General features: G+C 43.7%; 1 protein-coding gene across 1 annotated transcript in view; it reads right to left on the bottom strand.

Moving 5' to 3' along the window:
- Positions 1-8029: 8029 nt before the first annotated feature.
- Positions 8030-26858, bottom strand: part of MSN (moesin) — a 74510-nt gene continuing 55681 nt past the window's right edge. Inside the window, exons 3-13 of the mRNA XM_032757079.2 lie at positions 22075-22170; positions 20273-20547; positions 18795-18878; positions 18003-18149; positions 16747-16843; positions 14538-14701; positions 13043-13173; positions 12630-12790; positions 11354-11446; positions 10776-11000; positions 8030-10236 (exon numbers count right to left, since the gene is read on the bottom strand). Coding sequence (XP_032612970.1) covers positions 10072-10236; positions 10776-11000; positions 11354-11446; positions 12630-12790; positions 13043-13173; positions 14538-14701; positions 16747-16843; positions 18003-18149; positions 18795-18878; positions 20273-20547; positions 22075-22170 — 1638 coding nt within the window. The 3' untranslated portion in view covers positions 8030-10071. The remainder of the gene's footprint in view (positions 10237-10775; positions 11001-11353; positions 11447-12629; positions 12791-13042; positions 13174-14537; positions 14702-16746; positions 16844-18002; positions 18150-18794; positions 18879-20272; positions 20548-22074; positions 22171-26858) is intronic.

Below are 26858 nucleotides of genomic sequence, written 5' to 3'. Positions count from 1 at the left end.
AATTCTAATCCACACATAGAAACAAAGAGCAGTAGTAAAGTTATTTATGGAATAAAAGTATAAATTCGTATTTCTTCTCTGTTCTCCTTGACTGATTTAAAAGACAATTGTATAAAGCAATATGTATACTGTTGGGTCTATACCATATAGAAATGCAATATATTTGACAGTAATAGCCCAAAGGAGGTAGATGAGAGCAAATTTATATTAAAGAAAGAAAATATAACAAAATCCATAAATGTATACTTGCTTTCCTCTTTTTCTCCATTTCTTTAATAGAATTGAAACTGTATAAAGTAATAATTGTAACAGTATATTATTGCATTTGTGACATGTATAAATGTAATATATATATATATACACATAACAACAATAGCACAAAAGGGGGAGATAATAGAGCCATGTAAGTGTTTCTTTATCTCACCAGAATTAAGTTTGTATAAGTTGAAGGTGATTTTCACAAGTTAAGATGTATATGGTAAGCCCTAGAGCAACCACTAACATAATAACTAAAAAAAAAAAAAAAAAAAAGCAGAAAACACTAAATAAATTAAAGTGTTGCATTAGGAAATACTTACTGCAAAAGAAAGCAACAAAGGAGGAATAGAGGAATAAAACATGGGCTCCAAGACCAGAAGGAATAATTCAGAAGAAGAAATAATTCTGGATTTTCAAGTTTCAAGAGTGGATTTTAGCAAAGACCCTTTGGGCCCATACTGATTGCAAAAAAAAACACACAGCTCAGCAAATCCCTAACAGACAGTACTTGGGCAGGGTTTTACTTTGCAAAGATATTGCATTTGCAAGGAGCAGTTTATGGAGCTATCTTTATTTTGGATATTTTTCCACAAGCCCATTTCTATTTGGGTGAGACTAAATTCTGCCACTGGTAATAAGACCCTTATCTTACCTTCTCAGAAATGTAGACCATTGAACAGTTTTTCACTTATCCAGAAAAGTGGCAGCTGAACCACCCTGCTGCCAAGTTGTTCTATTTACATAGACCCAAAACTCACCAAAGATACCCCTAACCAGGATGAGGAAGAAAGTTGTACTGACCGAGAAAGACAAGACAAAGGGCTCAGGCTAAACTAGAAGTTTTCTTGGAGAGGTCGATGGATATGTAAAAATAGTGGGTGGAATTGACACTTCCTAAACCCCTCTGACAAGATCCAAACCAAGGGCTGTGAGAAAAATTAAGTTATTCTGGGATTGGAAGACTTTCAGCTATGGGTGGGTGAACTGGCTGGGAGACAGAAAACAAGAGGTTAAAATAACAATGTCTTTTGACAGCAAATTCTACCACAGGACAGGTCTGCAATTTCACGTGGTTATAAATGATCTGAAGAGCCAGTTAGTGCATTTAGTGAAATTGAGTTTCTAATTCATACAGCAAGTATTCATGTAGAACCTATGTACTAAGCTTGGTCTGGCAGTGGAAGATTTTGTGATGAAAAAGACATTGCCCCTTTTCGGAGGGATTGTATAATCAGGTTGAGATGACATCATGTAGATTCACACGTGAAGAGAGCCACTCAGTGTCATTTCATTCATGAGCTGAAGCCAGGGGAGGAGCAGACAATGTGGTACATTAGTGAGAAGGGGAGGATGGACAGGAGGTTTCCAAGGGAAAGCAAGACTGAAGCTGGTCCTAAAAGACTAGATGTTGGGACTTTGGGGACTCAGGAGGAAAGAATGGGAAGGGGGTGAGGGATTAAGGACCACAAATTGGGTTCAGTATATACTGTGCCCGGGAGATGGGTACACCAAAATCTCACAAATCACCACTGAAGAACTTACTCATGTAACCAAACACCACCTGTTCCCCAAAAACCTATGGAAATAAGAAGTTAAAAACAATTACAAAATAAATTTAAAAAAAAGATTATATGTTGCAATTCAGAAAGAAAGAGGAAGATCATCCCAACTACAGAAAGCAGCACATTCCTAGGGAGGAGCCATTAACTCATTCAACAAACATTGAGTACTTACTGTGTCCAGGTAAGTTGTTGGAGAATACAGCTGTGAACAAAAAAAGTCCCTGCCTTTGTGAAGGTTATATTCTAGATGGACAGATTGGTAATAAACAATAAGAAATAGATAAATTAGATCATTTCAGTTAGTGAGAAATGTTATGAAAAAATAAAACAGGATAATGAAATAGAGAATGAATTCAAATCATGGTTTGCCCTTTTATTAGCTGTGTAACTTTAGGAATGCTGTTTAACTTTTTTGTGTCTTAGTGTTCTTCCTCATCTATAATATGGTGCAATAACAGTATTTATCTTGTAGGAGCATAGCAAGGGTGATTTAATTTATGCAAAAGGGCTTAGAACGGTATCTGGCACATTGTAAGCCATATTAGTTAGCTATTATAGGTGTGTATGTGAGTTGGGAAGTGGGGACTAATTCAGATAGGGTGATAAAGGGGTACCTCTGTGAGCTGGGACCTGAATGATGAGGAGCCAGTCATGGGAAATTCTCTAGCAAGAACATTCCAGACAATGGGGCAGTTAAAGGCCTGATACTTGGATGAGCTTGGGATATTAATGGAAAAGAAATAAGGACAATGTGGCTGAAGCACAGTAAGCCAGGGAAGGGTGCTAAGAGGTGAAATGAAAAAAGAGGTGAGCAAGGGCCAGATTACATAGAGCCTGGAAGGTAACAGTACAGATTTGAATTTCATTCTGAGTGTGATTAAAGAAAAAAACCCACGGGAGGTTTCAAGTAAGGGAGTGATGTAACCTAATTTACACTTGTAAAAGGTCTCTCTGGCTACTGTGTGAAGAATGGACTGTAGGAGAGCAAAAATGGAGGCAGAGCGACCTGTTGGGAAGTCATTTCAATTGCCCTGACCAGAGGTAATAATGGCTCAGATTAGGTGATGAATTGGAGGAAGGAAAAAGTAGTTGTGTTGGGAGTCATATTTGAAAGTAGACTGGATAGGCCGGGCTCAGTGGCTCACACCTGTAATCCCAGCACTTTGGGAGGACAAAGTGGGAGCATCACTTAATGTCAGGAGTTCAAAACCAGGCTAGTCAACATGGCGAAACCCTGTCTCTACTAAAAATACAAAAATTAGCCAGAAGTGACGGTGTGTGCCTGTAGTCCCAGCTACTTGGGAGGCTGAGGTGGAAGAATCGCTTGAGGACAGGAGGTGTAGGTTGCAGTGAGCCGAGATCATGCCACTGCACTCCAGCCTGGGCAACAGAGTGAGAGTCCGTACGGAAAAAAATAAAATAAAATAAAGAAAGAAAGTAGACTGGACAGGCCTTACTACCGATGGACTGGTTCTAAGAGTGAGAAAAGAGGAATGATGGTGCCTGATTTGGGGGCCTGAGCAACTGGGTAAATGGTGGTATCATTTACTGAGTTGAGGAAGATTGAGGGAGGAAAGGATTTGGGAAGAAAATCAAGAGTTCTGCTTTGACTAAGTAAACTTTAAGAATCGTATTAGATATGCAGGTGGAGGTTTCAAGAGAGCAGTTAGTTGTCCAAATTGAACTTGGAGAGAGTTAGGGACTAGAGAGATAAACATGGGAGTCATTAATACATAGGCCATAATTAGTCACTGAACTGGGTGAAATCACTTGTGCCTTGCAGAGAATGTGAGATCAACTCAGGTAGGAACGGAGAAGCTGAACAAAGAAGAGAAGAGTAGAAGTTTCTGACAAGTTACTGGCAGCAGAGGATAGAAAGTTGACTGGAGATCTAGTGAGAAGGCCACTCACTAGAGGCAACGGTCCCAGCAGCAGAAGAGAAGCAGATATGGCATTAAAAAGCTATTTGCAGAATGAAGGGCAGGAGATTGGGCACAGGGACCGCGCTAGGGGAAGAAAATTGTCAAGGAAAAATATCCAAGTTCTTATTCTGGAAAAAGGTGTGGATAGTGGCGCCACCAAGTGAGAGAGAGGCATAAGAAGATGAGCCAAGTGGAATAAGAATAAAAATAATGTATTTGTTATTCTGAATTTGAAGCTCTAGGAAACATTTAAATCTTGCCTCTGTCACTCTAAGCTATGTGACTTTGGGCAAGTTACTTATCCTTTCTGTGCCTTAGTTTCCTTATCTGTAATAACTGCCCTTGTCTCAGAGATACTGTGAAGATATGTGTTAATACCTGTAAAGCACGCTGAACAGTAAGTATTTAATAAATGCTAATTACAATTATTATTACAATGGAACGTCATTATGAGAAAGTCTGGAATTTTGAGGGATGCCAGGTCTAGCATGCCTGGAATGCAAAGTGCTGTGGGGAGACAGATGATGACGGATAGTGGAAGATAAGACAAGTCAAATAGTGAAGAGCCACTAGGCTAAGGAATTTTGGCTGATGAGGTTTTTTTTTTTTTTTTTTTTTTTTTGTTTTTTTTTTTGAGACAGACTGGAGTGCAGTGGAGCCATCTCCACTCACTGCAGTCTTCACTTCCTGTGCTCAAGTGATTCTCATGCCTCAGCCTTTCCAAGAGTAGCTGGGACTATAGGCATGTGCCACCACACCTTTTGCCATTACTTTTAATGGCAAAAACAGCGGTAACTTTTGCACCAATGTAATAGATTTTTATGGAGACTTCATTATGTAGGCATGGTTGATTAAACTATTGGCCATTGGCAATCAACTTGACCTTAAGCTCCTCTCCCCTCCCTGGAGGTTAGAGGAAAGTCCCGACCTTCTGTTTATGCTTTGTCTTTCTGGTGACCAGCCCCACACTGAAGTTATTAGTCAATCATTAGCATACAGAAAGACAGCACTTTGGAGATCCCAAGGATTTTAGGAGTGGTATGCCAGGAAATAAGAGGAAGACCAAATATATATATTTCACAATATCACAGTAGTCCATTTATTTTTATTGCTGAGCAATACCCCATTTATGAATATATGATTGTTTTGTTCATTCTCCTGTTGATGAAAGTCTGGCTAGCTTCCAGATTGGCACTATTGCAAATAGTATTCCTATGTCTTTTGGTGGACATAAGCACTCATTGCTCTTGGCTATATACCCAGCACCTCTACTCATTATTTTTTAAATTAATTTTTTTGAGGTCTTTGTAGATTCACATACAGTTGTAAGAAATTATACAGAGAGATCCCATGTACGATTTACTCATGTTCTCCCAGTGGTATCATCTTGTAAATTAGCCATCAATATCACAACCAAGATTTTAACATTGATATAGTCAAGACACTAGGTATCACAAGGACCCCTCCTGTTGCTCTCTCATAGCCATATCCATTTTTCACATGCTCTCCATCCCCTGCCTTGTTCTTTAACTGCAGACAACCACTAATTTGTTCCCTTCTCCATTTCTATAATATTGTCATTTCAAGAATAAGGAATTCCAAGAAATAGGGAAATGGAGAATAATGCTATAGTGGCTTAAAACAACAAATTCTGGAGGTCAGATTGTCGGAGACCTTTGAGCCAGAGCTACTTCATCTAGAATAGGGGCTGGGTAAAAAAAAAGCTGAGACCTACTGGGCTGCATTCCCAGGAGGTTAGGCATTTTTAGTCACAGGATGAGATAGGAGGTCAGCAGAAGATACAGGTCACAAAGACTCTGCTGATAAAACAGGATGCAGTAAAGAAGCCAGCAAAAACCCACCAAAACCAAAATGATAATGAAAGTGACCTCTAGCTGTCCTCTCTGCTTATTATACACTAATTATAATTCATTAGCATGCTAAAAGACACTCCTACTAGCACTATGACAGTTTACAAATGCCATGGCAACATTTGGAAGTCACTCTATATAGTCTAAAAAGGGGAGAGACCCTCAGTTCTGGGGAAGTATCTCCCCTTTCCTAGAAAAGTCATGAATAATCCACTGCTTGTTTAGCATATAATCAAGAAATAACTACAAGTATGCTCAATCAAGCAGCCCATACTGCTGTTCTGCCTGTGGAGTAACCATAATTTTACTTTCTTGATAAACTTGCTTTCACTTTACTCTATGGACTCACCTCAAATTCTTTTTTTTTGAGGGATCCAAGAACCCTCTCCTGGAGTCTGGATCAAACCCCTTTCCAGTAACAAGATGAAAGTCCAAAATGGGCTAAAACTGAGCTAAAACTAAGGTGTCCACAAAGCTGCATTTCTTCTGGAGGCTCTAGGGGAGAATCCATTTCCTTGACTCTCCCATTTTATAGAAGCCACCTGCATTCATTGGTTCATGGCCCCTTCCTCCATCTTTAATATCAGCAACATAGCATATTCAAATCTCTCTGAATCTGACCCTCTTCCATCTTTAATGACTCCTGTGACTATATTGGGCCCGCCTGGATAATACAGCACCCTTTCCCTATCTTAAAACCCTTAACCCAATGACATCCCAAGTCCCTTTTGCCACATAAGGTAACATATTTATAGGTCCCGTGGATTAGAACAAGGATGTCTTTAGAGGGCCATTATCTTGCCTGCCACATCCATCTTCCTGGAAGAAGCCTACCTGTTTTCCATTTAAAATAAATAAATAAAAAAATCATTTACACACATACAACCCAATATCCAAAAACAGACATCCTCTGGTTGTGGTTGGAGGGGATCTAAAACTCCTTCACTTTCCAAGGCAACAACAGTTGGGATAATCATCAGCAGAGACTCCTAAGGCCTCCTCCTACACTGATGTTCTAGGGACTTACAGCTATATCTGCTACCTTAGAATTGAAGCTGTGCAAATGTCTCCTCTTCCTATTATATGTCTGCCCACCGCCAGGAGGACATACTGGAATCATCAAATACACTGGTGCCTGGATCCCAATACTAGAGATTATAATTTGATTTGAGGATATGGTCTGGGCTTTGGAATCTTTAAAGGATTCTGATGTGCAGACAAGTTTTTGAGCCACTGCCTCAAAGGGTTGTTGTAAGGATTTAAAGTTCACAAAACATACGATAACTGGGACGGGCCTCATGGGCTCCCACCTGTAATCCCAGCACTTTGGGAGGCCAAGGCAGGCAGATCACTTGAGACCAGGAGTTCAAGACCAGCCTGGCCAACATGGAGAAACCCCATCTCTACTAAAAATACAAAAATTAGCCAGGCATGATGGTGTGTGCCTGTAGTCCCACCTCCTAGGGAGGCTGAGGCAGGAGGAGAATCGCTGAAAGGTTGCAATGAGCCAGGATTGCACCACTCCACTCCAGACTGGGCAACAGAGCGAGACTCCATAAAAAGAGAAAGAAAGGAAGGAAGGAAGGAAGGAAGGAAGGAAGGAAGGAAGGAGGGAGGGAGGGAGGGAGGGAGGGAGGGAAGGAAAGAAGGAAGGAAGGAAGGAAGGAAGGAAGGAAGGAAGGAAGGAAGGAAACATATGATAACTTATTTTTCCTTGCAAGTGTTGGCTTACCAGGAAGGAAAGTGGTAAGTGAGAGTGCCAGGTCCAGGACAGTTTAGAAGGTTTGTCTGGCCTCAGTTTCCTCATCTGCAAAATGAGGATAACCATATCTAGGCTAAAAAATATTTTACACATGTTCTATAAACTATAAAGTACTACCCAATAGCTTTTGTACATACACACACTCTCCATCCTCACTTCACACTCTATTCCCCACTGCCTTCTGTAACAGGGCCCAAGGTAGTTTCCCTGACCTTTATTGGCACTACGATATGTGAGGGTAGTAGGAGGTAGGAAAAGTCTGAAGGCCTTCCTGACAAAGAGGCAGGACAGGGCCTGACCATCCCAGGAGAAATCAAGAGATACAAATAAGTACCTCTTAGGTCCCAATGCCAGGCAAGTCCAGGAGCATCACATGGTCAATGCAGGAGCCACACCCACAGTACAAAAGTTGGCCTGGAACTACAGAAAGGGTACAGACTATTAAGTTAGACAGTCTGTGACCTTGGGAAGTTATTATACTTTTTTGAGCCCATTCTCTCCTGTATAAAATGGGGATAGTCACATCACCCCTCTCCATAGAATTGAGGTATAGATGAAATGAGACCAAAGATAAGAAGGTAATATATAAATACAAATTGCAGTGAAATATCTTACAGCTACCCACTCATGCTACAAAGAAAGATCGAGTCACTGTGAAGTCTTCCTAAATTTTATTGGCACTGAAATAGAACATGGATTGAGCATAAACCCCTCCAAAAACAATTTTTAAAAAACCCAAAAAGTACACAAAAAACCCCTGAATACAAAATCTAACCTTTTTCCCCAGCCTCCCTAAGGGTAAGTTACTGACTTTAAGGCAGCTATTAATAGATTGCTCCACAATTCCAGGTTTGAATTTAGCCAATATAGGACATATCACCAAGTGAGTGTCAATATAATTCACAGCAATGCACACAAGACTCCTCAAGGTCAGGCACAGAGTGGGGGGTGGTGGCCAGGGGGAATTGAGGGAGGCTCTAAGCTAGGGGCACTACATGGTGGGACAGGAGGGCCCCTTGAGGACTGAACCCTGGGGAGAAGACAAACAGTAATAATAAAAACAAATAACAAGTACTTTAAGAAAGGATTGTATGACCTATAGTGACAGATGACATCACTAATACTGAAAGCTTCTTATATTAATAATTTTGGCAAAATGTCATTTTGTAATATAGTATATTCTTTCCAGGTGTGGGGGTGGTAACGGGATGAGGCCAAAATGATCCTGCCCCAAGACTAATATCTTCTAATGGTGCATTAGCAGGGAAGGCAGAAATCAATATTTAGATATCAGTAGAATACATAATACTGTAGAAAGAAGAGCACACATGAGACAGAGAAGGAGGTGGATGCTCCTGGGTTGAGAGCAAGGGGTGGGGGTGTGGAAGGGACTAGGCCAGAATCCCCAGCAGCTCTCTGGTTTACAGCTCCAAGGGACAGAACAGCTGGTTTCAAGACCTGGGTCAGAGGTTTGTCAAACAGAGGCAGGGCCCAGTCACCTCTTTGGAGGGGAGTGATGAGAAGGGGATTTTGGTCACGTGAGAGGGTTGAGTAAACTTGGATCAGGGCACAGGCTTCTCTCACCATACTCAGCTTCTTGCACTCACTTCCTAGTTGAGCCTACTGGCATCAAGCTCTAGATGCCAAGGCCGGGATGGCTGTGGAGCAGGAGCTATGGCCCAAGTAGCTCTGAGAGGGGAAGAGACCTAAAACCCCTGGCAGGGAAAATACTGACGCTAGGTGTGAACATATCCTCTCTTTTCACAAGAGTCCTGATGGGGTTGGCTGAGCTTTTGGGTACTCATCCCTACTGTTATAGCTGGAGAGGATTTGGGCATTGAAGCAGGGAGGGGCAGATCCCACGAAGTGACCGCAGATCTGTAATAATAAGTAAGGGGTAGCTCTGCCCATAGAGCTCACTTTAGACAGGCCTATACTCCTATAAGGAATTGGGGTAGGATCTTCTACTCAGCCTTGCCAGAATAGAATGGCCAATGGCCTTCTAGTACATTTGGTGAAGCCTCTTGAAGGCACCATTTCCCCCACCCACCCTGGGGAGAAATTGAGTCCCTAAAGTCAATGACAAGGCATATTGAGGCTGAGTTTGTTACAGGTACGATCTGGGAGGTAGAAACAAAAATGACTGAACATCTTTTTATCCCCCAATCATTACAAAGCCTAAATAACTCTAAACGGGATGGGAGGACAAATTTTAGGTCAGTTGACATCCTGAAGCAGATATCCAAGGTCCTGTCTCATTCCCTAGACCACGTAACCCTCCAACTCTGTAAATCTCAGGACCCTGAAGACGACAGTGGTAAGGGAGGGGAGGGGAGCTAGCTTCCAACCTACTCCACACTTGACTCCCATAAGACAACAGTAAGTGTAAGGGTATTTGCAAAATCAAGTGGAAAGTACCTCTAGGCTGGAGAAGTAGGATATTCTAGCAATACAGATTAAATGGAACAGAGAAGAGAAAGGAGGTTCCATTGGCACCATAGTGAGCCATTCATTTGCCCAGGGAAGTGGGTGGGGGCTAAGGGGCTAGGTTTGGTCCCATGGCTACATTAAATGCTTGGCATGACTCCAGGGCTACTCTAGTTAGTGGCTCCAGCACAGTATGAGTTAGGTGAGTTAGGTGTAGGAGTGTGGGGCAAGGAAAAAGGGAGGAGGGGTCCCTAGAGGCTGGGTGCCCATTACATGGACTCAAATTCATCAATGCGCTGCTTGGTGTTGCCCTGCCGGATCTGGCGCAGGGTCTTGTATTTGTCTCGGCCCAGTCGCATGTTCTCAGCATGGATCATGTCATTGGCAGTCTTCTTGGACTCATCTCGGGCATTGGCCAGCTCCGAAGTGAGGGCCTGTGAGGGTGCACGGGAACACAGAGGTCAATGGCTTTCTCTCATTTTACCTCCTGTTATTTGACCAGACTTCCCTTCTCTTCTGTTTCCTTCTTTCTTCCTCACCCTTTCTCTCTATATGTAAATATTGAGAGTCATTTCCAACTCTGTTAGAACTGCAGTGGGGCAAGAATATTTAAAAAAAAAAAATAAAACAAACTTAGGGGACCAGTTGATAATGGGTATCCTTTAAGAGTAGAACAACATACCAAAGATTCAGGTGGGAATTTTGTCAGCTAGATATTTTCTTAATGTAAGAGGTGAACGGAGTGAGTGGGAGGTGGGGCAGAGAGAAAATCTCAAAAAGAGAAGAGATAGCCCAAGGTCTGATTAATAAGTGAGAGGTGCCTATCCTTAAAGCTATCACTTAAGAAAGGCTTGGGCTCCCATACAACACTGGGACAGGATCTTATATCTATCCCCCATGATGGTCTAGGGAATGCCATGGGCTACTAAATCAATGCATATAGTTTCCTTGCCCCTTGGCCCTACTTGTATACCTTCAGGTGCTTCTGCACACGCTCATTCTTCTCTGCCTCAGTGGTACGTTCCTCCTCACTGCGGTCCTTGGCCATAGCATCAGCCCGTAGGTCAGCACTAGCCTCTGCCCCATTCTCATCCTGCTCATCCTGCTCATTCTCAGCAGGCTCTGCCACATGAGGTGTACTCATGGCAGTCTTCAGCTCAGCACGGGTCTTCTCCAAGTCTTCCTGTACCATCTGGGCCTGTCCAGCAACAGAAGGAGAGAAAGACTGTCAGTGAGACCAGTTAAAATGTGGCATCCTGTATATGCCTAGAACGGTCTGACAAGAGGCAGGCACCAGGCAGGACAAGGCACTTCATCTGCCTGATCCTTAGTTTCTTCAGCCATAAAACAAGAGCAATTGTACCAACTTCCTAGAGGTATTAGAGAACTGCAGTTAAGTATTTGAGGAAACCATGGGTGCCTTCTCCCATGCTGCCTGCTGTGGGAAGTACGAAAGAGGGAGGGAGCCAAAACAGAAGGAATCTAAGGAGCTGTTACCTATGCATATGGTACCCATTCCCTCAATGCTTTGCTTTAGGCCCTGTGTCTTACCTTCTGCTGCCACTCCACAGCCTCACTCTCCTTCTTCTGTCGGGCCATCTCCAGCTGGGAGATTCGAGCTGTCAGCTCTGCCATTTCCAAGGCCTACGGATAAATTGGAAGCCTGTGAGAGCTGGGCCTTCTGGTCCTCAGGACCCAGGTGTCTTCAACCCAAGTCCCCTGGGGTACTAGTAAGGGACCTACTGCTCCACTTGTTTGCTGCCTCAGAGACTCTTTTACCAGACCACTTCATTCCAGTCCCATCTTCCCTGACCACCACTACCTTTTAAGTCAGAGCTCCCCCACCTAGACTGTAGGCCTCCTGAAGACAAACAATATGCCATCTCTGTCCCTTCCTCATTATCTCTCCCCCTGCCCCTCTTGGCAAGTATGCAGCTGGGGGCCTCAGTAAAGCTTTGGCCATCATTGGGTCACTTCCTGAAGTGGCAGATCCTTTCCTGATGTCCTAGAATGCTCAGGATTCGACTAAGAGTCTTCCCAGGACAAGTACAGGAAAGACACTAAAGTGTCACAAGGTGATCTGAACAAGGAAAAAAACTTATGCACACCTTGGGTAAATCTCACATGACAGCTTCCTCATGAGAGACAGGTCTTGGTTCCCTCTATTCCCACCTCCAACAGTACAAAGGAACAGTATATGTCAAGGAGTTTGGACCACAGATTCTTAACTTCTGAGTCACAGAACCCTTGGAAACTGTGATGAAAGTATGGATGCCAAATGCCCCAAAAATGCATAGACACATAGTTTTGCATGTGATTTCAGGGAGCAAAGCTTTCAAACAGAGGCAGAAATGGGTTCTAATCCTTATTTAGCCACAATTGTGTGACCTTTGGTGAATCTCTTCTCTGAGCTCTAATTTCCTTATCTGGGCATATTATCTCATATGAGGTTAATCCCATAGGGTTACTGGGAAGAAGAAATAAGTAAGGAAAAGGGAACTATTTCCAACACAGCAACATACAGCAGGAACTCAAATATGAGTCCCTTTTGTTCCTTTCTCCTTCCCTTTCCTTTGCCAAGTCAATCAGCTCAGATACCCAAGGGTTAAGAAAGTGAACAGAAACTAAGGGTTAGGGAAGACTGCAAAAATTCCTGGGCCACACTAGTGACTTCTCAGCTTCCTTCTGAACTAGTTATTTGCTGGAGGCCCATGGAGTGGTAGCCTGCTCTAAAAAGTCAGCATGTAAGCAAAAGTAGCTATAAGTAAGTCGGCAGACAAGGAAGAAAGCTCAGTTCCCACAATCCCAGCCCACCCTACAGCTTTACCAGCTGTTCCTGAGTCTTTTTTTGGTCCCGGGAGGCCTGCAGCAAGGCCTCCTTGGCCTCTTCAGCTTCTTGACGCTCCTTGGCCAGCTTTTCAGCCTCGCTCTGGGCACGCTTCCGTTCCTGCTCAAGTTCCAGAGCCCTGCGGGTCTGTTCTTCCAGTTCTGAGCAGAAAAGGAGGGGAGAAGGCAGTGAAGAGCACAGAGATAAAGATGACCCAATAGCTTCGTTCCTGGAAATGATCCACCCCAAGACAAAGCTGGCAGAAAGTTCTGAGCTCTCTTCTTGCCCATTCTTCTTCTAGTCTGTAGCCACACCTGAACTACATTGTCTGAGTCTACAGCTCGGGCAGAAGGTTCTCCAGCTCAGAGTTAGGCCTGGAAAAATCCAATCTCCAAGGTGACTCGAAGCCTCACCTTGCTGAGCCTTCTTAGTCTGTTCCTCGATCTGCTTCAGCCTCTCCATCAGCTCCTCCTTCTCCCGTTCAATCTTCTCTTTCTCCTTTTCTGCCATTTCACGCTTCTTCTTCTCATTTTCCAGCATAGCACTAGGGAAGGAGATAAAATGGATAGAACAGGATAGCAAAGCTCCATAAAAGCCTGGGGAGGCCAGGCGTGGTGGCTCACACCTGTAATCCCAGCACTTTGGGAGGCCGAGGCGGGCAGATCACGAGGTCAGGAGATCGAGACCATCCTGGCTAACACAGTGAAACCCCGTCTCTACTAAAAATAAAAAAAAAAAATTAGCTGGGCATAGTGGCATGCGCCTGTAGTCCTAGCTACTCGGGAGGCTGAGGCAGGAGAATTGCTTGAACGCAGGAGGCAGAGGTTGCAGTGAGCTGAGATTGCACCACTGCACTCCAGCGTGGGCAACAGAGCAAGACTCCATCTAAAAAAAAAAAAAAAAAGCCTGGGGAATTCCAAGGCTTGCTGCCTCTGGGTCTCTCAACCCAACCTTCCCAACACACTCAGGAATTGTTAGTTTGGGCCACGCTCCCTTACCTCTATACCCTTGTCCTCATATCACAGCCCCACATAGGCCAGTCTACATGGGGCCCTGTCAATGTACCCCTGAGTCAGGAATCCTAGCTCTCCCACCAACCCACTGGGTGACCTTAGCTATGTCACTGCTTTCCTCTTGTTCCCCTATCTTGAAAATGGTCCAATAAGACCTGCCCTATCTACCTTGTAGGAAGACAAGTTTTGGCTCTGTGCTGGGATGAAGTGCTTCAAGTCTAGTAATCTCTATAGCTAGTGCATCAGTCCTCAGGTCTAATGCTGCCTGCCCTAAAGCCCAGTTCTAGGCCTCTTTTTCCCAGAGTTTGTTACAAATCTGGAATAAGTATTTGCTTTTGCTTTTTGTTGCCCTAGCACCTCTTCCAAGAACCTTCTTATCTCCCTTGGCTAGGTATTCTCCATCTGAGCCCTCAGAATACTTGGCTTACCCTTCTCCCCATCCCTCTTCTATGTTTGTCTCCATAGCACTTCTTAACCATCTTATGTACCACATAATTTGCTTATTTATTATGTTCGTCTCCTCCCCACTAGAATGCTAGCTTCACAAAAGCAGAGATTTTTGGTCTTTTCTTATTCATTGCTCAATAAATATTTATTAAGTGAATGAATGACATGGCCTTTGTACCTTGAGTTATGTATATATTGTTTTCCCTCTCTCTGCTACTAGACTGAGTAGACTGTGAGGTCCTACAGGGCAGTTTCCTGCTAGATCCAGCTCTGTAAAAACTGCCCCTCAAACTTGGTAAATTTTTTCTGAATAAATGTGAATACTGGTGTCTAACCTCTCATCTATGAAGTCCTAGGTTGGCCTCATGTCCTGACTTAGCCTGCAGGGCACCTTTGAGAAGCTTCCTTGCCCCAGCCCTGTACCCCCACATCAGTGTGCAGCACCTACCGCTCCATCTGCTTCTGGTGCTTCTCCTCCCGGGCCTGTGCCTTCATCTGCTGCACTTCAATGGTATCAGGCTTGCGACGGCGCATGTATAGTTCATGGTTCCCCATGCACAAGGCCAAGATCCGCTTGTTAATCCGCAGCCGGGGAGCATAGAAGACGAAGTCCTGGTGGGAAATCAGCAATCAGAAAGAATTTGGAGGGACAGGTAAAGGTAATCTTCTGCCTTCTGAAAAGCTACATCCAAAAGCACTGGAAAGAATATTTAATCTGACCTCCTGCACTACAGATGGGAAGACTAATTATCAGAGTGGTAAAGTGACTTGCCCAGAGTTAGACAGTAGACAGACCCAAGACTAGAAACCCAGGTTTCTTGACTCTGAAACCCGTGTTCTTCCCACAATTTCCTTCAATCTTTGCTTACGAAACCACAGTTTCTTTCAATCTTTGCTTATGAAAGCATCCTAAATTACTCTTAATCAAGTTGAGGATTCAAACTTTCTCTGCTAATTAGGGAACATGCTAGGTCTCAGGTGACCTCTTTTGGAAGCCAAATGACCCCTGAATAATACCCTGGTGGGTGCAATATGGGTGGCTGGACTGTTTCTACAATCTCCTAAAAGCAAATCCTAGACCCAGCCCCTTAAATCCTTTTTGGAACAAGGCAGGCTGTAAATACATACACAAATACATAAATCTCCTGATCACTGCTTGTCCTGGTTTTTGTTTTTAAAATGAGCCCTTGATCTCAGCTGGCTTTGTTACTTAACTTTTTCTGATAACAGTTGAGCACAGCAGCAATAAAAGAAAACACACAAGAAAATCCAGTGAGTTTGAGTTTGTTACTACAAATACCACTGGACCAAAGTCACCAGCTGATGGGCTAACCACCATCTCCTCTGCCACTGACCACACACTGCTACTGTCTCATATAGCTTGGGGTGCAGTGGAGGGAGCACAGGTTCTCAAAGTCAAATCACCTAGGTATAAATCCCAGCTCTACCATTTTTAGCTGCGTGATCTTGGGCAAATCACTCCATCTCTCTAACCTCAGTTTTGTCAGCCATAAAATTAGTATGCTACTTAATACCTACCTGACCATGTTGCTGAGGGTTTAAGGAGACAACATGTGTAAAGCCCCTAGCAGGGGAAGTTCAGACACCTCAGGGCTGGAGAAGAATGATTGAGCCTTCATGAAAAGAGTCAGGCTCAGCATTGTCACTGGGCCTTGTTGGACATGCAGTATCCCAGAAAAGGAGACACTCAGCTCAGTTTCCCACCCTACCCACAATCACCAGCTGTCTGGTCTTGTGAGCTGCAGGCTACTGAGTGGGTAAGAAGTATGGCGAGTGTGTTAGAAAAATGAACGAACTTAAAGCACTTTTTTGGTCTTGGATTGCTCTGGAGAAAAGTCTGAGAGGGCAGCAGTAAAGTTCTACCAAGAAGTTTGTAGGATCATCTTCAGATTTGGACTTCTCTGGCCACAGTCCTTTCTCCACAATAAAAAAAAAAAAAGAAATCAAGGGCTGGGCATGGCGGCTCACACCTGTAATCCCAGCACTTTGGGAGGCCAAGGCAGGCAAATCACCTGAGGTCAGGAGTTCAAGACCAGCCTGGGCAACATGGTGAAGCCCTGTCTCTACTAAAACTACAAAAATTAGCCGGGAATGGTGGCATGCGCCTGTAATCCCAGCTACTCGGGAGGCTGAGGTTGTAGTGAGCCAAGATTGCGCCACTGCACTCCAGCCTGGGTGACAGAGCGAGACTCTGTCAAAAAAAGAAAGAAAGAAAGAAAGAGAGAGAGAGGAAGGAAGGAAGGAATCAAATATGTGAACAGTGTCCACTTTCTGGGACCCAGGGGCTTGGAAATATGAGATGCATTCGGTTTCCACCCCAGAACCTCAGGGCGGCAGAGGCAATGGCTAAGAAGCAGTAATTAACACTGCCTGTGGCTCTCCCACATCCACAGTGAGGGAAACAGGTAGCAGAGTAGAACCAGGTACAAGATGTCTGCCGGCCATTTCTTGGCATCAACATCCCCCTCCATTCCCAATCTCTATTTGTGCTTCCTGTTCATGCACATGCACGCGCGCACGCACACACACACACACACAAACACATCAGAAAAGGAAGAGAAAAATAGAATAGCATGATTGCTCATTATGCAGGCCTTGTCAAGTACCTGTCTTGGTCAGAGGGAGGAATCACTCACCGGGGCTTTTTTGTCAATGGGCTTGATGACAAATTTCTTATCATTGAAAGAGATGTTCCTGATTTCACTCCAGGGAAAGCCTATCTTGGGAGTTAGTCTGTAGAAATAGAAACCAATAACATCAGGACAAGGGCAAGACAAGAAGCGCATAGAGAACTGTCACCTCCAAGTTTCTATGTCTCTCTCTCTTTTTTTTTTTATAAATAAATAGAGACGAGGTCTCACTATGTTACCCAGGCTGGTCTTGAACTCTTGGGCTTGAGCGATCTTCCCTCCTCAGCCTCCCAAAGTGCTGGGATTACAGGTGTGAGCCACTGAGCCTGGCCAAACAAACACTTCTCTCTGGAGGAGGTAGACTCAGTGCCAGCTCAGCCAGTGTCATCACACGCCACCAGGTCAATTGCCAGCATTGAGAGTTCACTAAAGATCTCCTGATACTACAACTAACATATGATTCCTTGTCTCAAGCTTGTTTTGTTATGTATTTGTTTGAGGCATGGAACTTGTAACAATTCCTCAAGGGAATCCCCAGCCCTATTTAACTGAGTCTTTTCTATCCAAGCTTACAAAAGTTTGAGAGAAAGTAAATAATGAACTCCAAGATTCAGGAGTTATATGGAACAATAATCTATTGCTCTCCATCCTCACTAAGAGTACACCAAGTGAAAAATACAAGCAAGTGGGATAAGGCTACAGTGAGAGGATTATAGGCCAAAAGCCACTTAATCATCACAGGAGACTAATTACAAATCCTGATAAGATAGTCTAGGCCTGCAGGTTCCAATAAAAGCATAATGACTGTCACAAATATAATTTTAAGTTTTCTAGTAGCCACATGAAAATAAGTAAAAAGAAATGGATGTAATAAAATTATAGTAAGTTTAGTTAACCCAATATATCTAAAATATTATCATTTAAATATGTAAATAAATATTTTTAAAATATTAAGACATTTTACATTCTGTTTTTCACACTAAGTCTTCAAAGTCCAGTGTGTAGTTTACACTTACAGCACATCTCAATTCAAAGTAGCCACATTTCAAGTGTTCAATAGCCCCATGTGGCTGTGACAGTGTGAGTCTAGTCAATACAGGATTTAGAGGCCTAAGGGAAGTTGTGAAATCATCTGGGCTGGACTAAATTAGGTAGAAAAAGAACTGAGATGGGACCCAACAGCTATGGCCCTGCTCTTTGGTGAAAAGTGAGCCCTAGATGTTATCGTGACCTAAATAAACTAAAAGAGATCTGAGATATACCTGTCATTCTGCTCATAGATGTTGAGACCCAGGGCATCCACCCCCAGCCACAGCTCTGAGCCTTTCTTGTTCTTGATGCTGAAGTAATTCACACCATACATCTCCAGATCTTGAGCAATCTTCAGATATTCCAGGACCGCATCCTCCCTAAATGACACAGAGTTGGGGGTCACAAAGTGGGGCTTGTGAGTCAGACCCAAGGAGATAGAAAGCCTGCTTACTCTGTACTTCTGACAAGGATCTTGCTATCAGGAGTGGGAAAGGGGACAAAAGGCAAGCAGATCATGGAGAACAGAGCACAGCATGACTTTTGCAAAGCAAAATCTCCTAACAAAGACCTAGAGTCTAAGCTCCCAAAGGGAATAAAGATGGGCTGACCCTTGCTGGCCTCTGGCATGTTGGCTGCCATAGAAGCAATTTTCTTTCTCTCATTCATTGTGACAGCCTCTTATACAGGCACATTCTTAGCAGGGCTCAGAATGTGGTGATGACAAAATGATGATATTTGTCCTTCAACTAGACAACCCTCAAAAATGCTTTGCCATGTGTAAGAGCTCCCTCTATTTCTTGATAGTCAAAACTGTTTGGGCTACCAGTTACCATCATTCAGCAAAACAAACAAACAAGCAAACAAAAAACAGCCTTATAATGGTCCTAGTTTGCCTTCTATCGTCCCTGTTCCCTTTCTCCAACATCCACCAATGTCCCTTGTCATCAGTCTCTTCTCCCTAGAGTGCATTCTCATTCACCCTATAAGGGAAGTGGGGCCCACCACTGCTTGGGCAAGCTTACCTGAGCATGCCACGGTGTTCCTCATGCCACACCTGGATCCGCTCCTCCCACTGGTCCTTGTTGAGTTTGTGCTGTTCCAGGACTCTAGAAAGACAATGGGTGATGGGTAGTTTAAAGCATAAAGTCCCTGTGCAGGAGAGAAGGGAAGCCCATTTAGCCTTCTAAGGGGCTGATGCAAAGAGGATGTAGAGTCAGCCAATTGAGGTCACACTGGAAGCAGACTGAAATTATAGCAAGAAATTATTAAACTAGACACAAGGAATTGCCTGAAAGGTAAGAGAGCTACAAGAATGGATGATCAGAAACAAGGGGAACACCTGCCTTTGTACCTTCATCCACAAATCAAATGATGTGCTGTGGTCCCTAAGCATAGCAGTAATGTACCAGGAGTTTTTTCTGACTTTAGGGGCTAATAGTAGGGATGGACCTCATGGAGCCAGGTACACTCTCTCCTAGATCCTCTTGGGACCAACAGTCTATGTTTATAAGACTACTGCTCAGAAATGAAAGGACGGCCTTTGGTTACAGAGCAACGAACTGAGTCCTAATGGCTTTGAGAAAAACCAACAGGTCCAACCTCCAAGACCTACTAGATTATAAACAAGGTTTGCTTTAAACATGCCATCTCAGATATCATGGCAATGACTCAGGTAGAGTCCCCAGGGTACAAGCACTATCCCTAGTATCTTATGGGTGTGTTGTACATATATGCCATAACTCCAATGGGACTGAGGCTCCCAGAATGAAACAAAGTTTTTCCTTCTAATCCAAAAGACTATGGAAATGGCCATTGGGTATAGTAGGAAAAAACTTAGTGTTAAAATATTAAGGTGCTAAGCTTCCAGGTCTGGCTCTGGCTCTGCCTCAGATGAGCTGTGCAGCAGATGGGGAAAGTCAGTGTGAGTACCTCTGCACCTCTATTTCCTTGGCCAGGAAATAAGGATATTGCCTGCTTTGTTCATTCTGTGTGTTATTGTGATACAAAAACAAAAATAATGAGTGTTTTAGAGCTTTCGACTTTGAAGTTTACAAAAGGAGAAAGCTCTGTACACCAGCTGTCAATATTAGAAGACTATTTGAGTTCCCCATGTCCTTGGTTTGCTTATTTCTCTCTCTCCCCTGTGAACTTCTGATATAAGAGATCTAAATCAGTAAAATGAACTGAGAAAATGGAACTAGGGAGGGGTGAAAGAAATTACTCAATCTCTGGTTCTATATAAGCACCTGCCATCAGGGTAATAAAGTTCTGTAACCAGGTAGACAGAGGGAAAACAAGAAGGCTTTTTATTTGGAAAGCCAGAAAAACAACAACAGAGTATGACACTATATGCAAATGTCCCTTGAGCAGCACAACACAGTCTTCAGACAGACCCCAATGGAGAAGAACAGATCTGGCATCCCCTGTGAGGCAGGGATTGGTCAGCTGTGGGCTGCAGCCCCTTATGGCCAAGGCAAAGGAGGGCAGGGAACCACCTCACCTCTGTGGGAGCAACTTGTCTCCGGCCAGGTAGCCAGACTTATGCACTTCCTTATTGAAGTCGCCATACTTAGACTGGACAGCATACGAGGCCAGCAGCACAGCGGTCTCAGGCGGGCAGTAAATATCATCATTGAGAATGCCCTCTTTCACTTGCAGAAAGAACAGGCGCTGAGTGATGTCCTGAATCAATTCCTCGGACACATCCTCAGGGTAGAACTTGGCACGGAACTTAAAGAGCAGGGGGCTTTCCTTCCGCACGTCCTGGGCAGTCACCTGGGAGCAGTAAGGGTTATGGACTCTCAAAAAATAGGTTTTAAGGGTGATGGAGTGGCTGTAGGGTGGGGAGAAAACACTGAAAGATCATCAATTTGCATAATCTTAGAGAGCTGGGTGGCAACCCCCCTGGTAATTAAGAAAAATAATACATTACTTTCACTGGGGACTGAATCCCATGTCTGTAATCACTTTCTGTTGGGAATTTCTTCCTGAAATTACCTTAATACTGACTGATGATCAGAAATCTTCAAACCACTTTTATCTGACTATATCCAACTATCCCCAAATTCTGAGGGTAGGCATGAGCTCTTCTTTTAAGCTCGTCTTATAAGTCTCCTCCAACTTCATAAATTAGCAAAGTAAGGACTAGGATATATGACTGAGGACTGAGAATTGGCTAGACAAGAGCACAAATTAGACCATTTTTTAAAGCCTGAAATGGAATACTAGTGGCTCCACACTTGTCCAGCAAAAGACTCAACTCTTTAGGAAAACAAGACTCTACCAGCAGAAGGTGGGGTACCTACTCCCTAGACACAATCAGAGAAGCAAACTGCAGGACAGTATGGAGACTTCTAAGGACAAGGCCGGCCAGTTTGAGGATACGAAGATGGAAGGCTACCAGGTTACCGTAAAGATGCTGCTTGGGGTGGAGAGCTTGCATGGACTCAAACCATCCCATTTGGGGTCCAACTGAGGTAAAAGATCAAGAAAGAGGGAAACATCTATATGGGGTTCAGACATCGGTTGACTGCTGGAGAAGGCACGGCATAAGACTGTGAGATCGTTCAGATTTTTTTTCTAGTTCAAGAATCTGTTGCCCTTTTTAACAAATCCCCAGCCAAGTGCAGTGGCTCATGCCTGTAATCCCAGCACTTTGGGAGGCCGAGGCCGGCAAATCACAAGGTCAGGAGATCGAAACCATCCTGGCTAACACGGTGAAACCCTGTCTCTACTAAAAATACAAAAAATTAACCAGGCGTGGTGGTGGGCGCCTGTAATCCCAGCTACTCGAGAGGCTGAAGCAAGAGAATGGCATGAACCCAGGAGGAGGAGCTTGCAGTGAGCCGAGATGGCGCCACTGCACTCCAGCCTGGGCGAGAGTGCGAGACTCCATCAAAAAACAAAAACAAAAACAAAAACAAAACAAAACAAAAACACAAATCCCATAAAGCCATTGAGTTTGGAGAGATGAAGGGGATACCAATCCTCTCTTGAAGAGCCACTAATGGATTTGATCCAAAACAAGTCAAAGTTCAAACTAGTGTTCCCAGTAGAAAGAAAAGAGTCTCTTCTTCTTTGAATGCTGGCCGTTGTCGCTGTTAGAAGTCAAACTAGAGACAGAGCAAGAGCTTTGCCTTGCCTGTGTCCTCTGTCCTTATTCTGATCCAAGTGGTCAACAGACCACCCAGTCACAAACACAGCCCTAGGTATCCAGGATTTGCCAACTAGCACATGGTACCCTCCCAGGAATGCTCTGGAAAAGAAAAGAATTCTAAACCCAACAGAGGAATAAGCAGTTACCTTCTTATTGAGTTTCAGCCAGGTGGAGAAACCTTTAGTGTCCTGGTACTGCAGACCAAAGAACCAAACTTCCCTCAAGCCAATAGTTTTCACCACCTAGAAGAGAAAACCAAAACAACCAACCATGGATTGAATACTTCTTCTGTGTGAGGCACAGAGGACACAAAGTTTGAAGTCAATATTATATCTGCCCTTAAAGGGTTTAAGGTGCTCAGCGTCTGGCAAGAAAATATACTTGGGCAGCAATCAAGAACTGATGTCGGCATCTCTCTGCACAAAGTACTGCTGAGGTAGGAAAGGGATCTATTACTTATGAGCACTGACACATACCAAGAACCTTACATCCATCATCTCCTTTAATTTTCATAATACCCCTATGCTAGACTTACAATTAGGCCCATTTTATAGATATCAAAAATGAGGTTCAAATAAATGAAATAACTTGCTCAAGGTTCACGTCGTGACAGACTTAGGGTTTAAACCAGGTCTGTTTGACTCTAAATCCATGGATATCCAGTGATTTCTGCCACCTCCTCCTTCCCTCTACAATGTCATGCCACTTCCCACTTCCATGACGGATTAAAGACTGAAGGTGGAGATCGTCGGATTAACTCCTGCATCTTGTTCTCTTGGGTTGCTCCCATATATTGTCCTTTATCCTTAGCAACTGGGGGTAATACCCACACCCTTAAGACTGAGTTCCATTTACAATACCCCAAATGAAGAATGTTTGAGAAGATAAAATGGGGACTGTGAAGGACTCTGAAGCCATGCTGTGCCTGGGTTCTGAGAGGATTTTTTCCAACCCTGATCAGAGCCCAGTCATGATTCCTCTTACACAGGTTTAGGGTGGAAATGAGGGTAGAAATAGGGTAAGTACCTCAGTGTAGTAGCTGAGGTGCCCCCTGTTGTCCTGAGCCTCCTGGCTGAACAGTGGGCAGGAAAGGGAGGCTTGCCAAGAGAACACAGATGAGCTCTGTTCTCTGGTCCCTGACATTAGCATGTTAATAGTCTGGCCTTCAGCTCAACCCCAGCATACCCACCACTGTCGATGGCAGCAGTGAAGCTGAGCCACATCCTAATGAGGTCAGGCTGGCCTTAGGCAGTCTTTTTTATTTTGTTTTTTGGGGGAAGGATGCAAGTGGAAGGTAAGGGTAGGGTGAGAAAGAATCATAGAAATATACCTGGAGATGGAAGCAGGGAACAAGGACCCAGTTTTGCTGATGTCCTTCCCTTATGAACAAATTAATATCTCCTTTCAAAATACACACACACACATGCACACACACACTCACTCACAAAGACACACATACACACACTAACACTGTATCCACAAAGTTTCTATTATGGATCCAAAGTCAGGCCCCACAGTCACACCCAGAGTTTATAATCTAGAGCTTCAGAGGCCCCAAAGAAAAAAGTAGCTCATATTTATTAAGCACCAATCATGTGTCAGGCGCTGAACAGTAAACAACCCTGTGAGATAGCAATTATACCCATATTATAGATGAGGAACTAAGGCTTAGAGAGGTAATGCATCTAAAATTACAGAGCCATATAGAACCATGATGTGTCTGACTAAAGAGCTTGTACCTTTTCTTCTCTGGCATGCTATGTCCTAATGCCAAGTACTCATATGAGCTTAGGACTCCTGAGTTTCTCAAGTGATTAATTGCCTTGTCTCTCTTTTTGCCCAAATTTCCCATCCAGATAATAAACTTTGATCACTTCTGCATTGAGATATGCTTCCTGGCATTCCCACTAGACCCAAGCAACAACCACTTCGGGGAGAAGCCATGTCTCCCAAGTCATCGACCTTCATTGCTCATCAGGTCAGCCTTCCCCTTCATAGCTTGGATCAAGTATCAGGAAACCTGAGCAAAATGTTCATGTTTGTCTCCAACTAGCTGTATGATATCAAGGTAGCACATTTCCTCTCTAGGCCTCGCCTTCCTTATCTATCCAAATTGGGGAGTATGGCTTCAATGATCTCTTTTTTCTCTTAAGTTCTATCATTGTACTAATTACATTACAAGGTTATTTTGCAAATGGTTAATAAAAACAATCCCATTTCCCAACTACCTCTTGCTGATGTGGATAATTAGAAACATGTTTAGAAAAGATCAGTGGTGGTGGGAGGTAATGAGGAAAGTTCAAAAGGCTTCCAGAATTCAATGGCCAGCTGATTCCCTGACTCTAAGTCAATAGGCAGCTGGAACTGCCAGAAAGTTTCAGATGGAGAAATGTGAATGCTTATGTTGAAATGTAATATTGGCTTTTTGCAGAGGATGAAGGTAGTGGGTGGGCATGAACAGAAAAGATTTTTTTAAAGCACCTCATATATCATCCTAGATCTAAACAGGGCCCAAGGCCCAATTAACAGTTCTAATCATTTTCCACAGGGTTGCAGAAGAACAGTGTGTCCAGATGCAATTGGTGGGAAAAGGCAAGATCCAAGAAACAATCCAGCTGAGAGAGAGAGAAAAAAAAAGAGAGAGAGAGAAGACCCACTGAAGATGCTGAATAGAAGATGGACCATGAGGGCCAGGACATTAGGTCATGGGGGGAGAACAGACTTGGAACAGAAGTAGTAGAGCAGTGCTATGGTTTGGATGTGGTTTGTCCCCACCAAAACTCATGTTGATGTCCATTGCCAGTGTGGCAGTGCTGGGAGGTAGAATCATTAAGAGGTAGTATGTAATGAGAGGTGTTTCAGTCATGGAGACCCCTGTCCCTGTGAATTACTTGACCTTTTGTCACATTATGAAGCAGCACAAAGGCCCTCACCAGAGGCTAAGCAGGTGCTGGTGCCATGCTCTTGGACTTCACCGCCACTACAATTATGAGACAAATAAACCTCTTTTCTGTATAAAGTACCTAGCTCCAGGTATTTTATTATAAGAATATAAAATGGGCTGGCCGTGTTGGCTCACGCTTATAATCCCAGCACTTTGGGAGGCTGAGATGGGCGGATCACGAGGTCAGGAGATCGAGACCATCCTGACTAACATGGTGAAACCTAGTCTCTACTAAAAATACAAAAAAATTAGCCGGGTATGGTGGTGCATGCCTATAGTCCAAGCTACTTGGGAGGCTGAGGCAAGAGAATCGCTTGAACCTGGGAGGTGGAGGTTGCAGTGAGCTGAGATTGCACCACTGCACTCCAGCGTGGGCTACACAACAAGACACTGTCAAAAAAAAAAAAAACATAAAATGGACTCAGGCAAGCAGCAACTGGTCTTTGCCTGTACTAACAGACTAATTGTAGAGGCTCAGAGACTCCAAGACTGAAAGGAAGTGAGGTAGGCACAGACTGTGCAGTCAGTCCCAGAAATCCCAGGAGTGAGACCATTAGCCTCTTTTTGCACCACATTGTCTGTTTCACTATTGGGTGGGGGTAGGGGTGTGATAAGAGAAGGAGGATTAGCCAGGCATGGTGGCTCATGCCTATAATCCCAACGGTTTGGGAGGCCAAGACAGGTGGATCATCTGAGGTCAGAAGTTCAAGACCAGCCTGACCAACATGGCGAAACCCCGTCTCTACTAAAAATAGGAAATTAGCTGGGTGTGGTGGTGCATGCCTGTAATGCCAGCTACTTGGGAGGCTGAGGCAGGAGAATCGCTTGAACCCAGGAGGCAGAGGTTACAGTGAGCCGAGATCGTGCCATTGCACTCCAGCCTGGGCAACAAGAGTGAAACTCTGTCTCAAAAAAAAAAAAAAAAAAGAGAGAGAGAGAGAGAAGGAGGATCATGGTGACTAAAGTAGTTCTGAGATCCACTGCAACCGAGGAGAAGTTGGACAAAGTAATACCTAAAGCGATGTCAAAAAAAAAAAAAAAAGAGAGAGAATTCAGGCTCAGTGGTGGGGGGAGGGAGGGTGATCTCTCTGAGCACCGTCTCTTCCTTTGTGAACATAAAGAAATCAGAAACATAAATTTTCCACTTCCTTAGGCTCTAGGGCTTAAAGAGATGAGTAATCTCTCAGACTGCACTGAAGTCTCAAAGTGAGAAATTGAGGACGTGGCGGGAAGGAAATATGGTCTGAAATCAGAATTGAAACTGAAAAAGAACAAAGAACAAAAAGGGATGACTCCTGACCCCAGGCTACAAGGAAATCTCTAAGGCCCATAGGGGTACTGTGAACCATTTTATCAGGCAACTCTAAACGCCTTTTCCAAGCCAAGTTTTCCTTGCTTCCAGCTTTGCTTCCAGTTGAGACCTCCATTCCAGAGGAAAGAGAAACCTTATTTTCAAGTGAGAGCTTAGCATCTAGCTTCCAGTTCCAGGAATAACCTCTGTAGCTCCAGTGACTAGGGTCCTTATCATTCCACTCTGAAAAATGGTCCTATCCCTGAGGAAAAAGAAAATTCTTTATTGGCTCCCTTTGACCCGACAGCCAGCTTATCTGATCTGAGCCAGTATTTCTCAAAGCTCCCATGGAAAAAATCCTTAAGCAGCAGAAAATAATGAATACATATACCTATATACCTAAGGGACATAGGGAGTGTGGTAGGATGGGGTAGGGGGAGATAATAGGTAGCTAGCTGGCTGCAACCCAGCTATAATTTCTTTGAAGCCTCAGGTTTAATTATTTGTGCAAATTTTATATTCTACTCCATAAATAATGAATTTTTAAAATTATTGCAAGTAAAATTAATGCTCTAGAATACTAAATCACATTCATCTCACAGCTTTGTATCCCTCCTGGAACCTGCCACATACACCTAAAGAAATTAGGACTTCAGTTTTTAAGACACTAGCTTAAGAAACTGGAGGTTGTGTAT

Source organism: Hylobates moloch, unplaced genomic scaffold (assembly GCF_009828535.3).
Source record: "Hylobates moloch isolate HMO894 unplaced genomic scaffold, HMol_V3 SCAFFOLD_7, whole genome shotgun sequence".
Taxonomy (NCBI): Eukaryota; Metazoa; Chordata; class Mammalia; order Primates; family Hylobatidae; genus Hylobates; species Hylobates moloch.
Note: the sequence above shows the minus strand (reverse complement) of the source record. Positions and strands in the feature narration are given on the sequence as shown.